Consider the following 17,734-nt stretch of genomic DNA (forward strand, 5'->3'; position numbering starts at 1 on the left):
GAACTGAACTGAAGTGAAGTGGAAGAAGGGTGCCCAGGATAGCAGAAGAGAAACTACAAGTCTGTCCACCCTCCCCCACTTAAAATTCACTGACCTCCAGATTCCTTTTTCCAAGTCTCTTTATAGGAAACTGAAACATAAACCCCTTTCTTGGTCATTTTAAGGTCAATCCCTCCCTTTACAGCAGAAGAGGCTGCGGGGAGGAAGTCTGTGGCAAGAGTCCAGGGTGTCCCAGTAAGGTTGCCTGAGATCTGCAGAACGGCTGCACTTGCTGCACAGCTAAACTGAGCAACGTCTGCAGACTGCGTAGTGTCTTACAAATGTGTGGTCACAGGGTTGTGATCAGTAAAATACAAGCTCACTGAAAAGCATTAATGTATAACTAAGAACTTCTGGTCATAGGATTCACTTTCTCAGATTCAGAAAATGCATGGGCCAACAGCACTGCTGTTTCACTTTAGAAGAAAGCCCTGGGAGAGGAGGCAGCAATGACAGGTAACTACATGTCCCAGCAAAGGTGGGTTACCATTCCAAGAAGGGGGGCAAATTCCCTCGATAACAAGCTGGAATGAAGTAGGCTGAATTTGAGCCACAAGTCCCAAGACTGCTTCCCTTTCGGTCTCTGCACAGATGCTAAATAACCCTCTGGACCAGAGGGCCACAGATTTCCATTACCCATCACCTGAAGATGAGACTTGTCGATGACTGAGACCCAGACCCTGAAAACCAACCAGTACAAGCTGAGAACTCTCCATCTATGGTCACAAACTGGATGGGTTTCCTCTGGGACTCTAACCTGGGAGTGTACTAGGGGGAGTTTGGATATCAGCCCCTTAGGAACGCCACCCAGGACCTGGCACTATCTGAGCTGGCCCATTCAGAGACGCAAAGTTAGGCTCCTTAGCCAACTACTGGCACCTTGTTGCTCCTGGTCCCTGGACCACAGGGCATGCAGGCCTGAGCACCATAAGGCTGGTGGGCTTTCAGGATCGTGTTAGGAGGACAGGAGTGGCAAGTTCCTGAATCCCGATCAATATAGTAGCCAGCAGGACAAGAGGTGCATGAGGAGCCCATGTCAGAGGCTTCCAGGGCACACGGACGGCAGTAGGAAGCCACCCCGTCCATGACATTGGTGACGTTGATGGAGTAGATCTTGGCGACATCACTGGTATACTTTCTTCCCTGGAAACAAAGACACAAGAGGAGAGTGAGCTTGGCCTGCCTTGGCCTGAGAAGGAGCAATTGAGTGCTCTGGAAATAACAGAATATGACTTAATCTTTTTTATCCTGTGATACTTGAGAAAAATCTTTAGAAGCACCCTGTTCTTTTTACTCACCTAACATCATGAGAAACGCTGGACTAGAAGAAACACAAGCTGGAATCAAGATTGCCGGGAGAAATATCAATAACCTCAGATATGCAGATGGCACCACCCTTATGGCAGAAAGTGAAGAGGAACTAAAAAGCCTCTTGATGAAAGTGAAAGAGGAGAGTGAAAAAGTTGGCTTAAAGCTCAACATTCAGAAAACAAAGATCATGGCATCCAGTCCCATCACTTCATGGGAAGTAGATGGGGAAACAGTGGAAACAGTATCAGACTTTATTTTTTGGGGCTCCAAAATCACTGCAGATGGTGACTGCAGCCATGAAATTAAAAGATGCTTACTCCTTGGAAGAAAAGTTATGACCATCCTAGATAGTGTATTAAAAAGCAGAGACATTACTTTGCCGACTAAGGTCCGTCTAGTCAAGGCTATGGTTTGTCCTGTGGTCATGTATGGATGTGAGAGTTGGACTGTGAAGAAGGCTGAGCACCGAAGAATTGATGCTTTTGAACTGTGGTGTTGGAGAAGACTCTTGAGAGTCCCTTGGACTGCAAGGAGATCCAACCAGTCCATTCTGAAGGAGATCAGCCCTGGGATTTCTTTGGACGGAATGATGCTAAAGCTGAAACTCCAGTACTTTGGCCACCTCATGTGAAGAGTTGACTCATTGGAAAAGACTTTGATGCTGGGAGGGATTGGGGGCAGGAGGAGAAGGGGACGACAGAGGATGAGATGGCTGGATGGCATCACTGACTTGATGGACGTGAGTCTGAGTGAACTCCAGGAGTTGGTGATGGACAAGGAGGCCTGGCGTGCTGCGATTCATGGGGTTGCAAAGAGTCGGACACGACTGAGCGACTGAACTGAACTGAACAGTATCTTTTAATGTGCATTTTTTGCCATTTTAAAGTAAGGACTGAACAATTTAGATGATGTATAAAAATATTCAGTACATGGGGAAATATGTAGTAGGTATTTATATTTTTTAAAAAGCAGATTTTTTCCCCTTATAAAAGAAAAAAAAGTATTTATAGTGAAATAAAGATGGTATAGAAGACACTCCATATGCTAACTATGTTATCTCTGAGCAGTGGGATTATGGGTGGTTTTCTTCTTTTTGCTTTTTTTTTTTTTTTGCTTATTTCTAAGTTTTCTTCCAGTGAACTTACATTACTTTGAGTTAAGATAAAACCAGAGTTATTATTATTAAAGCAAGAATAGGACTGAACAGGGTACACCAGGTCAGGTACCACATATATCCTATCCTCAGGATAGGTCTGAGGAGGGACAGGTGATTTTAGGAGTTTCCAGGGTCATTTGGACAAGGCTGGATGCTCCTCAGGGGCTGGCACAGGCAGTCCTCTGCTTGACTCCTTACAAGTCTTCTAATCACTGGATTCTGAAACTTGACCACATGCTTAAGCTAAGGTAGGAATTGTTCCAGGTTAGGAGGTCTCTCTGGGTGCTGAGCACTGAGGAAGGGGAGGAGCTTACTGTCTCATGGAAAGTTGTCCTCTGGAAGGCCCAGGTGAAGCTCATGGTAGCATTCTCCTCGATGATGTAGGTATAGGACTGTTTGCCTTTAGAACCTTTCCACGTCTCCACGGGACTGTTGGTCCTAGAATTCACACCCTGAACCCAAGACAGACAAATGAAGAAGGCATGATGGCTGGGCAACTGTGGGGAGAGGGTGCCCATACCACTGTTATCCTGGGGGCCATCACAGTGGCCTAGACCCATATTAAATGGTGCAATCCCTGACAAATAGTTGGGCTCCTTGTCTGCAAAATCACTGTAAGCAGGGGTGTCAGTTATGTTGATGCATCAACAGGGCAGAGGGGCCAACCTTCCTGGAAGCCCCAAAGCAGACAAAGGAAGGAAAACATACCACCATGAAGTAGAGCTCGCAGTTCACAGAACAGATGGTCTCAAAGACAAACGTGATCCTGGCCACCTCTTTGTTCTCTGTGTCTGCCATCACTGACTGTGGAGGTCTGTGGGGCAGAAATCAAAAGTCGGTTCCAGGGGCCAGACAGTGCTTAGTGAAGAGAGCAGATGGCAGCAAAGGGTCTGCTGGGGGACAGGACTAAGTTCTGAGTATGTTGGAAAGAACATGAATTAAATCCAATCCTATCATCCTAGCTGTCTGACCTTGATCTAGCCAAACTGTTATCTTTCTTATCTGTAAAAAGGTGATAATATCTTTCCTATTTACCTCCCATCATTATGCGTGCTAAGTCGCTTCAGTCATGTTCGACTCTTTGTGACGCTATGGACTGTAGCCTGCCAGGCTCCTCTGTCCATGGGATTCTCTAGGCAAGATACTGGAGTGGGTTGCCATGCCCTCCTTCAGGGGATCTTCCCAACCCAGGGATTGAAGGTCTCGCATTTCCTGCATTGGCAGGTGGGTTCTTTACCACTAGTGCCATTGGGAAGCCCATCACTGTGGTGTGATCCAAAGGCATAACAGATGTGGAAGTACTTTCTAAAATGCTGAATAGCCTCCCTAGCAGAGTGTGGGCTCCAGACCCACTGAATTAGAATCTGCAGCTTAACGCGATCCCCAGGTGATCCATGTGCATATTAGTGTTGAAGAAGGACCACCAGCATAAGACATCAATTGTCTACACTCACTCAGCAGTTCAAACCCCCTCCCCATCCCCACCTGAACTGTGGGGGTTTTGCCCTGGTCAAATGAGCAGGTACTTCGATTCATAGCTTTTTTAGCAAAGTTCTCAGTCTGGTCCTTCTTTGGGGAAAGAGACAGCCATGTCTGATAGGTGGGGATGGCAGGGTGGGGCGAGTGGGGTTAGAAAGTGCTTTACTGCTATAACCATATTTGCAAATTGGAAAGTATTTTGGTGAGTGTTATCTCCCAAAAGTCTAAGAAGTTTGCTTCCCTCAGAAACATAAGATATAGCTGTTCAGCTCTGAGAAATGTAAAGGAAGGGAAGGGAAACTATTACCTTTCAAGCAAGTACTGTGGCTGAGCACTGTGCCCAGGATAGAAGGAGGGAGCTTGAAGGAGGGAATGGAAAAGCCAGATTGGCGATAGGGATGCTGATTCAGTGGTTCCCCCTCATCTTTAAAGCACATACAGGCAGAAGAGTTCACTTGGGCTTTGAAAACCCATTTGTAGCTTTCTTTTTGGCTTTGGGCATGTGATTGACTTCTGAGGACCTCCAGTTCCCAGCTACTGTCCACTCGGTGGTGTGAACTGATGGGCTGGAGTTAGGCCAGAGTCACAGACTGTCAATCCCTTTCTTTTACAGACAAGGAGCCCAAAGCCTAAAGGGGCACAGTGGCTTTCCCAAGTTCACCAAGCCAGTAAGTGGCAAAATTCAAGTGTCCTGTCTTTAGTCCAGTTTTCATTACACTGTACCACTCTGCCTGTAGTGGCTTTTTAAATGGCAAACAAATCGCTCATTATCCTAAGTGTTCTTGGGAGGTGGGGATAAAGGCCATGGTTTTTCCAGTGGTCATGTATGGATGTGAGAGTTGGACTGTGAAGAAAGCTGTGCGCCGAAGAATTGATGCTATTGAACTGTGGTGTTGGAGAAGACTCTTGAGAGTCCCTTGGACTGCAAGGAGATCCAACCAGTCCATTCTGAAGGAGATCAGCCCTGGGATTTCTCTGGAAGGAATGATGCTAAAGCTGAAACTCCAGTACTTTGGACACCTCATGCGAAGAGTTGACTCATTGGAAAAGACTCTGATGCTGGGACGGATTTGGGGCAGGAGGAGAAGGGGACGACAGAGGATGAGATGGCTGGATGGCATCATGGACTCGATGGACGTGAGTTTGAGTGAACTCCGGGAGTTGGTGATGGACAGGGAGGCCTGGCGTGCTGCGATTCATGGAGTTGCAGAGAGTCGGACACGACTGAGCGACTGAAATGACTGACTGATAACAATAAAAGCCATCCCTCCCAGGGACTTCACTGGTGGTCCAGTGGTTAAGAATCCACCTTGCAATACAGGGGACACAGTTAGGTCTTTGGGAACTAAGATCCCACGTATTGTGGAGCCACTGAGCCCACATGCTGCAGCGACTGGAGCCCAGGCGCCTCAGCCAGAGAGTCTGTGCACCAGAATGAGAGATCCCACGTGCTGCAACTAAGACCCAATGCAGCCAAACCAATCAATCAATAAAACCAGTCTTCTTGTCCCATTGAAAGATGAACTATCTATGGGCATTTCTGGCCCTATTTTTTTTGCTTTACAGGTTTTAAAATCTTATTTGATGCTTTGAGGAGGAAGAATTTGAATAGAATGTGGCCAAATGGTAGGAAAAGCTAGAAGGTATGGCAGAGCAGTAGGTAATCAATGTGGGCAGCAACTAAGAATGTGTCAGCATTCAGGTTAACTTGATCAGACCATTACTGTGGTCTCCTCTGTTCTTTTCTTGTTTTTTAGACTGTTTCTTTTTATTTTTAATTTTTAAAATTTTTATTTGTTTATTAATTTTGGCTGGACCTTACAGCATGTGGGATCTTAGTTCCCTAACCAGGGAATTGAACCTGTATCCCCTGCATTGGAAATGCAGAGTCTTAACCACTGGACCCCCAGGAAGTCTTGTTCCGTTCTCTGTTCTGGACTGACACTTCTGCACACCAGAAGCCCTCTCATCTACAACACTCCAAGCTATGGGGGACTTGGATGTGGCCAAGGGTGGCGTGGTTTCCCCTTAGCTTTGTGCTCCTCACCTGAATCCTGGCACGACCAGGGTGAGAATCATGAAGTCATTGTCTGAAGCTCCAACAGCTGAATAAATGTGATCACCGGCCACCTCCCAGCCTGGAAAAGGAGAAGGATATGAGTTAGTGTCCAGTGGTCTCAAGTGCAGGGCAAATGTGCACCCAGATGACACTCTGGAAGAAAAATAACACCATCCTTTGAGGCATCCAGAACCATCACCCAACACAAACCATGTTACTTATCAGGCTGCTGCTGCTGCTGCTAAGTCACTTCAGTCGAGTCCGACTCTGTGCGACCCCATAGACTGCAGCCCACTAGGCTCCTCTGTCTCTGGGATTCTCCAGGCAAGAACACTGGAGTGGGTTGCCATTTCCTTCTCCAATGCATGAAAGTGAAAAGCGAAAGTGAAGTCGCTCAGTCGTGTGCGACTCTTAGTGACCCCATGGACTGCAGCCCACCAGGCTCCTCCGTCCGTGGGATTCTCCAGGCAAGAGTACTGGAGGGGGGTGCCATTGCCTTCTCCGACTTATCAGGCTACTTTGGTCAAAAACTCTGAAACTCTCAGAGCAAGACCTCTGCAGGTGTGTATTGTTTCTAGTTCTGTCTCTAAAGCTAAAGTTTGCAGAATATATGTTCTTTGTCCATGGGGAGTGGAGCATTCAAGGGAGTGTGAGCACGATCAGCTCATTTTTTCTCTAGACACCACTGTTATGAAGAACTGTGAGCTAGGAAGAACCCCTTTGGCAGGGCAGCTAGCTGAGAGCTCATGGTGGGGGGAGGTAGTTACCTGTCATGCCCTTGTACTCAAAGTTGATCCCGCTGAGGACGGTCGTCTCCATGTTCGTGGGCAGCGTGTTCCACCATTTGTATTCAAATCCCACAGCAGGTTCGGTCCCTGCTGGGCAGTGGCTACAATCTGGGGGAGCCGCAAGATCCACGCATTCAGCAGAAAGGCTGCAGCCACCCTGACTGGAGCTGTTGTTGCACAGACAAGTGGCAACAGTGGTGGGCAGCCCCCCAGAGGTGTTGCTGAGCACAGTGAACAGCAACCTGACTCAAAAACATTCTGACAATGTGTTTAGCAAACTTGGGGTGTAAAGGCTGACCCTTCATTCCATATCCCAGTACCCTACCTGCCCATCAGATTATTAATTTCAAAGCTTAAGTGTATCTTCGAGTCTAATACATAGAGTTCGTATTATTTGTCACACTGTCATCAGCAAATGCCTTCACATTAATAGGTATATAGATCCCCCCAGCTCCTCTCCTGCAAATTCTGATTGTGTCAAGGTGGCCATCCCAGCTCCCCAAACCTTCTAGCTATCATCCCTGCCACATGCTGGAAGCCTCTGCTGTGAGGAGTGTGCCCCTTCAGGCTTGAGTCACATTCGCAGTTGGAATGAGGAGGGAGGCAGGCAGTTCTCAGGTGGACCCACAGGCAGGGCCCGTGCCGACCTCTGTTCTGAATATGGTCCTCAGAGGTGGCCTGGCCCTTATTGCCTCCCTCGGAAGGACATGGTGTGAGTTCAGCTGACATGCTGGGTGCCCATGTGGCCCACCCGTATGTGTGGCATGGGAATGGAGTGGGGCAGGGAGAGGGATGGGAGAGGGGCTACCGGAGCCGTTGGAGTAAGAGCCATAAGGACAGGGCTCGCAGGTGCTACTGTTGGTCTTGAAGAAGCCTGGGTTGCAGGGTGGGCAGCTGGTCTTCATGCCAGAGGCGGGCAGCTTCACTGCGCCCTCCAGATCCTCGCCGCAGATTTTTGGCTGGGCCCATTTGTACATGAGCTGCGTCTGCAGAAACAGAGCCTGTCTCAGCCTGCTGTGTGGCATTAGCACATCTTTAGGAAGTTGCCTTGAGGATGGGGGGATTCTGGGTGCTAATGAAAGCTCCAGCAGGGTGGGGAACTTGGTTTGGGTCACCAGTGTATCCTAGGCACATTGCTTAGCACCTGGCACATGGTCATGCTCAGTAAATATCTGCTGAACGAATGGACTGGGATGAAGAGAGATAGGCCTGTGTGTTGGATGGGAAGAGGAGACCAGTTTCCTCCAGAGAAAGCCCTAATTCCAGTGTAGAATCTTGTTATTAATACTAAAATGTCACAGGAAAAGCAGCTGGTGAAAATCCCAGAACACAAAAAGGCATGGAGTGGAAGTGGCTTAGGTAACCCCTAGGGGAATAGAGGACGGCTCAGGTGTCCCAATTTGTCTTCGAAGTACTTTCTTTGCTTTTTCACTTATTCAGTAGACATCTATAGAAAGTCTAATAAAACATGTGACTCAGAGATGAAGGACGTGGCCTGTGCCCTCAGGGAGCTAGCTCACCGTCTAGCAAGGGCATTGCACTGCATTGCATGCGTGCCCAGTCGTGTCCAGCTCTTTGTGACACCATGGCCTGTAGCCCACCAGGCTCCTCTGTCCGTGGGATTTGCCAGGCAAGAATACTGCAGTGGGTTGCCATTTCCTTCTCAAGGGGATTTTCCTGACCCAGGGATTGAACCCAAGTCAAGAATCTGCACTGCAGGCAGATTCTTTACTGCTTGAGCCACTGGGGAAGTACCCTAGCAAGGGCACCGTAATACCAATCCCCCAAGGGGGTATGAACCCTGTGTTCTCTGGGACATAGAGGCAAGAGCAATGAGGCTGGTTAAAGAGTACAAACTTCCAGTTATAAGATCAAAAAATTCTGGGGATCTAAGGTACAGGTGATTAGAGTTAGCATGATGATTAGAGTTAATAATGCTGTATTATATACTTGAGAGCTATTAAGAGAGTAGACATTAAACATTCTCACCACAAAAAAGAAATGGTAATTATGTGCCCTGATGGTAGTTAGCTAGCTCTATGTTGGTTATCATCTTGCATTACATAAGTGTATCAAATCAACTGGTACACCTTAAACTTCCACAATGATATGTGTCAATTATATCTCAAAAAACCTGAGGGAAAAAGGCAAGAGAACTGATCAGCCTCCAAGTCAGTGAACAAGAGAAGCACTGTATCTGTCACTTACTAGGACCATCCCTAGTCTTTCGATGGAGGCATTAGCTAGAGAAGAGCAGATGAACTGCAGGAGGCCCCTGGTGAGTCAGGGGTGAGGTTGGGCAATGTCAGGCTTCCTGTGTAGTCCTTGGGCAAGAGACAAAAGGATTGCATTGAGGTGATGATGCAAATGCGCTATGTATAGTACCATATATGTAAGAAGTTGGGTGAACAAGGCATCAGTCCATTTTATTCAGGATAAGGTCTTGACAATGTCTTGAAAGGGCCTCATGTTGCCTTCATTGAAGACGAGCCCTGGGCTGTCCTTGTGTCCCTGCTCAGCTCAGCCTTTCTCTGTGCAAAGAGCAGTCAGTGACCAGAGACCCAGACTAGTGACCCAACTTCATCTCACCCAGCTCGTCTCCTTGAGTCTTGTAGAGAGAAGGGTCTGGGGAGCTGGACGATTTGGGCCACCTCCTGGAGCCGCACACTCAGCAGCCCCAGTGGATCAGCGATCCCAGTCCCCGAGAAACCACTGAGGCACCGCAAAGGCCATAAAGGCAATCACAGGAGTCCTTTGATTTTAAAATACAGCTTAAGAAACAAAGTGAAATTCCGAGACTGAGCAGAACCAGCGTGGGCCTGCGGGCCGACACTTCCATAAGACACCCCCGGTGACCATGTCTACTGCAGGGTTCCTCCCTGAGCTGTGCTGTGGCTGGGCTGCAAGGTGGGAGCACCGGCTCTGGTCCCACTCATCTATAGGCCCCCAAGGCGATCAGGGAATGGCAGACACCCAGGCTTGCAAGCATCAGAGCACACTGTGGATCTAGAAGTCCTTTGCCTGTACCAGGAGGGAAAAGAATGGGGCAGAAGAAGCAAAGACAGCCACAATCAACCACATATCCTGGAGGGAGAAGATGAGCAGGATTGTCCTCTTAATTAGTGGGTCAACTGAGACCAAGAAAATGACAGTAATTCCTTACAAGGTCATGAAGAACACCAGACACTTCAGAACTGGGACTAAGGTACACCTGATAGGATTAATCATTTTGCTTGGCTGCTGGGGAAGGGGATTTTGCTCAAAAAATGAGAATGGGGCCAGCCAGTACACAGGCGGTAAGAGATAACTATAAGAACAATCGCCATTAAGGACCAGACTTCATCCCACACTTCATTAGCAGAAAGAGAATTCAGCCAGCCGTCCAGCCAGCAAACACGTATGCATCCTAATAGCCAACCACATGCTTAGTGCTGAATGATGCAGAATTCCCCACTCCTGTCTTCTTGGGAGGTTCTAGTTCAGGGATACAGACAGGACAGTTCATCCAGAATTGCTGATCTAAGGCAGACCCCACCACTTGCGCCCCTGAGCCATCCCTGCTCACTTCCTCAAAGTTTCCAGGCACTTGCCTGCCTCCTCCACACCTGCTGCATTCCCTGCCTGGGGAGCAGTCTGGCTCTTCTCCACCTGACTCAGGTCTCTGCTTAGAGAGGTCATCCTTACCCTCTCTAAGCAGAAATAGAGACCGAGATGCAGAGAAGCAGAGAGCAAGTGTATGCATACCAAGGGGGAAAGAGAAGAGGGGAAGAATTGAAAGTGTGGGATTTACATATGCATCCTACTGATACTATGTATACAATAGATCACTAATGAGAACAGACTGTATAGCTCAAGGACCTCCACTCAGTGCTCTGTGATGACCTAAGTGGGAAGGTAATCCAAAAAAGAGGGATTCTTTATCTGTTTCTGGTTTATCTGTTGTCTCTCCCCTCACTCGCTCCCCGACAGAAATTAAGTGCCCTGAGAGTGGATGTTTCCTCGGCTCTGTGAACTGCTGCATACCTAGTGCCCAGCACAGGACCTGGCTGTACACAGGAACTAATGACCTCCTCTGAAAGACCTGCCTTGGCCCCACCCTCCAACCTGGTCACTCCTCTTCCTGGTTCCCCCAGTGCCCTGCATACAGTCAGGCCCATCTTTCTCCTCCCCACCATTTCTCTTCCCCATCAGCTTTCTCCTCCCCACCATCTTTCTCCTCTCCTCCTCAGGGCAGAAGCCCATCTTATTCATCTTGGGTTCCCTGACTGGAGTACAGGGCAACAGCTGATACTCAGAAATGCCCGCTGACTCACTGGTGGAGCAGAGTACAAAGGAAAGTCTTTCTGAGGCAGAAAGCCTGCGGGGGAGAGACAGAATAAATCAGGCGGTTCTCCGGTGAGCCAGGAAGCAGGAATCACCCCCTATACCAGCATACAAGAGCAGCGCCGAGGGGACAAGTCTGATGAGAAAGAAGAAATAAGTACGTATGGACAGGCAGTCATTGCCCAGGGAATGAAGCGAATGGAAGAAACCAAGCAAAATGAAAGCATTTTTAAAAAGCAGAACATATGTGAGTGAGCAGTGGAACAAAGGTAGCAAAAACAGTTCCTGGCCTGAAAATGAGTGAGGCCGTGTTATTTTGCCTCCCCACTGGCCCCGGGGTCACTGCAGAGGTCTGGGGGGTTTTCTCAGGTGACAGCTTCACTGACTGCAGAGCTGCAAATCTGGCAAAGCACAAGGGGCAGGCAAAGGGGTCCCAAGACCGTGCTACCCACCTCTCCATTGGCATCACAGGCCGTGTGAGTGTAGAAGTAATCTTTATCTGTGCAGGCTGGCCGTGCTTTGCAGGTGGAGGATCCTTTCTCTAAATGGCAGAAGCAAGGACAAATATTTGAAGTGAAGAAAGCAGAGCTCTTGACCACTTGCACATGATGCTATAACACCCCAGACCCCGGGGTGAAGCACAGCACAGATCTTGCAGAAAGTAGACGGTGCTGCACACACACCTTCCCTTTGCCCGAGTGGCTTCATTTCCAGTCCCTGAAGACCTGTTCAGATATCTGCTTTGCTTCCCTCCCTGATGCTGATGAGAAACCAGTGGGCCCGCACTGTGGAGCAGGGCAGGGGAGGCGGGCTGGCCAGAGGACCAGTGAGGGGGAAGGTGGCCAGAAGGAGCATCTGCAGATTTCTTACCACCAGCCCTGTTCCCTGGAACCTGCCATCTTCCAGGTGCCTCAGAACCCTGACTGTGTGGGTGGTTTTTCTACTCCTAAAGGGTTGAAGCAAAACATAGGAAAGCTTAGGACAGTGTCTCTGAATTTTCTCTTAATGTGTGCCTAGAATGAAGGCCCCCCACGGCTGCATCTCCCCTTCTCCATTCAACCATCCTACACAAATAAAGTGATGGTTTAATCCCACTCTTTCCACTTTCTTCACATCGCTCTCTTTAAGCCTTGACCTGGACTTAATGAAAAATGTTATGAACTATCATTTTATTTACTTTACTTTCTGTGTGTTCTCATATCTAGGTTGGTTTTGCTTTAACCCTATGAACCCTCGGATTGAAACAACTGTTTCAATGAATCCCTCTTTATTTTTTAAATGGTGATGGTAAACTTTATTTTAAAATATTATTTATTATTTGGTTGTGCCAAGTCTTAGCTGTGGCACGCAGGATCTTTAGTTGCGGCATGTGGGATCTAGTTCCCTGACCGGGGATCGAACCCAGGCCTCCTGCATTTCGAGCACAGAGTCTTAGACACTCGACCACTAGAGAAGTCCCTGAATCCCTCTTTAAATCAATGGATTTTACCTTTTCTTGAATTACAAATACTATTCAGAGTTTGAAAAAAAAGAACTGCTTTCCTGTATCCTAAATATACCTAATTCATACAATTTTTTAAATTAATTAATTTTAATTGGAGGCTAATTACTTTACAATATTGTAGTGGTTTGTGCCATACATTCACATGAATCAGCCATGGGTGTACATATGTTCCCCATCCTGACCCCCCCTCTCACCTCCCTCCCCAACCCATCCCTCAGGGTCATCCCAGTGCACCGGCCCTGAGCACCTTGTCTCACGCATTAAACCTGGACTGGCGATCTATTTCACATATGATAATATACATGTTTCAGTGCTATTCTGTCAAATCATCCCACCCTCGCCCTCTCCCACAGAGCCCCAAAGTCTGTTCTTTACATCTGTGTCTCTTTTGCTGTCTCGCATATAGGGTCATTGTTACCACCTTTCTAAATTCCATATATATGCGTTAATATACTGTATTGGTGTTTTTCTTTCTGACTTACTTCACTCTGTATAATAGGCTCCAGTTTCATCCACCTCATTAGAACTGATTCAAATGCATTCTTTTTAATGGCTGAGTAGTACTCCATTGTGTACATGTACCACAGCTTTCTTATCCATTCATCTGCTGATGGACATCTAGGTTGCTTCCGTGTCCTGGCTATTATAAACAGTGCTGCAATGAACTGGGGTACACGTGTCTCCTTCAATTCTGGTTTCCTCAGTATGTTTGCCCAGCAGTGGGACTGCTGGGCTGTATGGCAGCTCTATTTCCAGTTTTTCGAGGAATCTCTACACTGTTCTCCATAGTGGCTGTACTAGTTTGCATTCCTACCAACAGTGTAAGAAGGTTCCCTTTTCTCCGCATCCTCTAATTCATACAATTTTTAAAAGATTTCCAGGGAATTCACTTTCTCCAGAGTGAAAACCACTGCTTTGTAGAGTGCCAGGACAATATTGCTCTGACTGCTACTGTCCCTGGTATGACTGCTGTGTCGCCTGCAGGTAAGCAGGTGACAATGGTGAGACCTTCCCTCTATATATTGCTTGACGAGCATTTTAGTAGAATGGAATGAGATTTTTAAGTCAGACAGATCTGGATTTGGATCCTGCGTAATCACTTAGTAGCTGTATCACTTCTGGCAAGTTACTTAACCTCTTTGAACCTTTATGCTCTCAACCTGTACAGCAAGAGTAACATCTGTCTTGCTGGAATCAGCATATACCTGACACATTGTAAGAAGGAACTTGCTAAATGCTGGTAACTATTATCACCTGGATTTATAAGAAGTTTTTTATTTGGTAACCATCATGGGACTTTTAATAAGGATTGAAGTTTCCCTTCTTTCCAGTTAAGGCTTATTTCTCAACTGGCCCTTTCTTCCCAAGGCAACAAATGAGTTGCTAGATCTGAGAATCTCCTATTACTATGTCATTGGTCTGCACTGGGGCCTCTTCTGTCCCCGTCTTGTTATACTGAGTGAGAGGAAGCTACTGGCTGAGAAGCAGCTGGGGTCTTCTGAGCTCATTTACTCGGTTAATAAGCAAGGGCCTATTTCAACATAAGGGGATCCAGGGACTCCTGGTTTTGACAGACCCGGCCAGGAGAAATTTGGGGGGAGATGCTGAAAACAAATCAGTTCCCAGGACCTTGCAAATTAGATTTAACAAATTGCAAGTTACATGTTAGAAAGTGTGTTCCACATAAGCACCTTTCTCTGCTTGTCAAATATTTATTCAAACTGACACCCCAGCTCCAGGTTTCAGCAAAAATGGTCCAGCTGTTTACACATTGACAACTGCTAGACTGGTTTTAATAAATGATTAACCCAAATGCTGAGCCGGACCTCACTTTTCTAGCTCAGGTTTCATCAAAGTGTTAAAACTGGGGACTGGTCAAGTTTGAAAGATTGGCCTAGATGTTTGGTGAGGAAATGAAAAGTGATTCCTGTAGGATTGCTACTGCTAAGTTACTTCAGTCGTGTCCGACTCTGTGCGACCCCACAGACAGCAGCCCACCAGGCTCCCCTCGTCCCTGGGATTCTCCAGGCAAGAACACTGGAGTGGGTTCCTGTAGGATTGGCCCTGGGCAAAACTGTATGAAGATAAAGTTTATTTTGGGGGGCTTCACCTGCTCTTTTTGCATCTTCTTCCCTCCTCCAGAAGTACAACCTTCTCATTCTGATCCTTTTTATCCAAAGAAAACATTTCCCCTGACCATTTAAGTACCTAATGAACACAAAACTCAGCTCTGACCCCAGCACAGACTCTGGGCAAATCCCTAACCTCTCTATTGTTGTTTAGTTGCTAAGTCATGTTTGACTCTTTGCGACCCCATTGACGGTAGCCTGCCAGGCTCCTCTGTCCATGGGATTTTCTAGGCAAGAATAGTGGAATAGGTTGCCATTTCCTTCTCCAGGGGATCTTCTGACTCAGGGATCAAACCTGAGTTTCCTGAATTGGCAGGCAGTTTCTTTAGCATTGGACTTCCCTGGTGGCTCAGACAGTAAAGCATCTGTCTACAATGCGGGAGAGCCGGGTTCGATCCCTGGGTTGGGAAGATCCCCTGGAGAAGGAAATGGCAATCCACTCCAGGACTATTGCCTGGAAAATCCCATGGACAGAGGAGCCTGGTAGGCTACAGCCCATGGGGTCACAAAGAGTCAGACACGACTGAGCGACTTCACTTTCACTTTCTTTACCACGGAGCCACCAGGGAACCTTTCTGAGCTTCTGTTTATTCATTTGTAAATGAGGAAGTCATTCCTGCACTGTGCTATGAGTAATAAATGAGATCGTTTTGTAAACTGTAAAGTGCTGTACCAGTGACTTATTATTGTTACCTATACCCAGAGTGTTGTCACAGTAGAAGACTGCTGGGACAGGCCTTAATGCAAATGAATAAATAAAACTAGTTCTTACTACATGCCAGACAGTGTTCTAAATTCTTTGCTTTCACCAATCCACAGAATGACACTATGAGGCAGATACAATTATTATCATTCCCATTCTAGAGGTGAGAAAACTGAGGCTCAGGCAAGTGACTTGCCCAAGGTGGCACAGCTAGTAAGTGGTGGAGCAGGGATTTGGCCTGTAATGATTTTGTTCTTGGAGCCCATGCTCTGAAACACTATGTTATTCTACTAGGAAATGAGTCCCTAGTATTGAACATAACACAAAGGAATTAACCCTAGTTATGAAATTTAAGCTATCAGTAACAAAGACACTTTTCATCAAAGCTTTGTCCTTGACATCTCCACCCCCATCCACTCCTCCTCACTCTAGGTCCTGGATATGGCCAATGGCGCCTGCTGAAAGAAATCTGATTGTGTTCTCTGTCTCCAGCTTTTCCTTTCCTCATAGCTTTTCCAAATGGCAACCAGTGTGGACTTCAAAAGTACAAGCCAGATTATGTCATTCTCCAGTTTTAAGTTCTTTAATGTCTTCCACTGCTGATAGGATTCTGTGGCAGTGGCACAGAAGGGTTCATCCATAACCTGTTCCCTGCCTCCCTATTAGCCTTCGATGCTAATTCTCTCCAAGTAAGCTCCAGTGATGCTGAGTTACTCCTGGATCCCTGAGCCTTCTGGCCGTGGCTCCTTCCAGAACATCCTGCCTCCATCAAATCACCAACTCATCTTTCAAAACAGTTATCTTTCGAGGCCACACCTAATGCAGCCTTTCCTCCCTCCCCAGAGAGGACTGACTTCTCCCCTTTTGCTTCCACCACACATTACACTTAACACTCCTATTTCAGCACCTCCTGTACCGAGGAATTACTATACTTAGTGTTTTTTTTCAACCACGTTTCCATTTTTGACATAAGCTGGAGGGCAGGTTCCAGCTCTAACCCCAGCCCAAGCCCTGAGCACTCGGAATATATTTACAAATGAAAGACTAGCTGGTCACAGGGCCTCCTGTCACTCCCTTCATGCACATTCCACCATAGGCTCTCATCATACTCTACATTTTTGAAATCTCCCACTGACTCTGTATTCTGGAAGAATCAAGTCCCCAAGAAATTCAGTGCTCTTTGTACCCCTGAGTTGGACATATTCTTCATAGTAAAAACTCACTTTCCAGTCAAAGGGGTAGATTGAGAAATCAATGGCAAAAGAAGACTAGATGGCACGAATATAAACTCCCAAAGTCATACTTTCATAACAGCTCTGTGGATACACATCCATTTACATAGCATTGATCAAAACACCCATAGGCATTTTTTCTAGAACCACCTTGCCCTTCAAATCCTGTACCACAGTGGGGCTGGAAAGGGAGCTGGAAAAAATGACTAACAAAGGCTGCTATTGTCAGAGCAGGGAAGAGAAATAAGAAATTCAAGTGAAAAAACAGGAATTTAGACTTAAAGATAAAAACTTCCCCTAAGAGCTAAATATCTCTGTTGTTGCTGAAACCTACACTCATTGGGCAAGATCTGAGTAGATAAATAGGACTTTTGTTTTAGGATTGGTGTAGAAATAAGCAGTTCACAAGGTCAGTGGCTGGTCTTGGCTGAGCAAACATGTACTGTAATGCATGTGTGAAGGGTGGGTGTGTCTGTGTAAAGACGGGGGGAGGTCTGCTTACGAGAGGGCCTTGAGCTCAGTTTATGTATATTGTTTAGTTCCTAAGATGTGTCTGACTCTTTTGCCACCCCATGGACAATAGCCCACCAGGCTCCTCTGTCCATGGGATTTCCCAGGCAAGAAGACTGGAGTGGGTTGCCATTTCCTTCTCCAGGGGATCTGCCCAAGCCAGGGATCAAACCTGCATCTCCTGCCTTGGCAGACAGGTTCTTTACCACTGAGCCATCAGGGGAGCCTGGATTTGTATATAGTTCTGTGTGAAAAAGGAAAACTGGAATAGTTATGAGCATTTGCAGGGGAAGGGAGAGGACTCTTTCTCTCTCCCTATCTGTTTTGTTTCAGAACCTGCCTTGGAGATTGGTCCCTGGGCTATTGTCTGAGCACAGGGCCCTCTGGGGACACTGCCCATCTTATACCAGATCCCTGCTGCTCCCAAGATCCTCTCAAGTAGCCAGGTTCTATTTCTCAAGTTGGGCTGCTTCAGGAAGTTATCCAGGGACTGCAGAAATA

General features: G+C 47.0%; 1 protein-coding gene across 1 annotated transcript in view; it reads right to left on the minus strand.

Moving 5' to 3' along the window:
- ELAPOR1 (endosome-lysosome associated apoptosis and autophagy regulator 1) overlaps nt 1-17,734 on the minus strand; it is a 75,728-nt gene that overhangs the window by 12,490 nt on the left and 45,504 nt on the right. Inside the window, exons 8-14 of the mRNA XM_052637495.1 lie at nt 11,608-11,696; nt 7,641-7,818; nt 6,812-6,940; nt 6,033-6,123; nt 3,215-3,320; nt 2,821-2,958; nt 919-1,182 (exon numbers count right to left, since the gene is read on the minus strand). Coding sequence (XP_052493455.1) covers nt 919-1,182; nt 2,821-2,958; nt 3,215-3,320; nt 6,033-6,123; nt 6,812-6,940; nt 7,641-7,818; nt 11,608-11,696 — 995 coding nt within the window. The remainder of the gene's footprint in view (nt 1-918; nt 1,183-2,820; nt 2,959-3,214; nt 3,321-6,032; nt 6,124-6,811; nt 6,941-7,640; nt 7,819-11,607; nt 11,697-17,734) is intronic.

Source organism: Budorcas taxicolor, chromosome 3, assembly GCF_023091745.1.
Source record: "Budorcas taxicolor isolate Tak-1 chromosome 3, Takin1.1, whole genome shotgun sequence".
NCBI lineage: Eukaryota > Metazoa > Chordata > Mammalia > Artiodactyla > Bovidae > Budorcas > Budorcas taxicolor.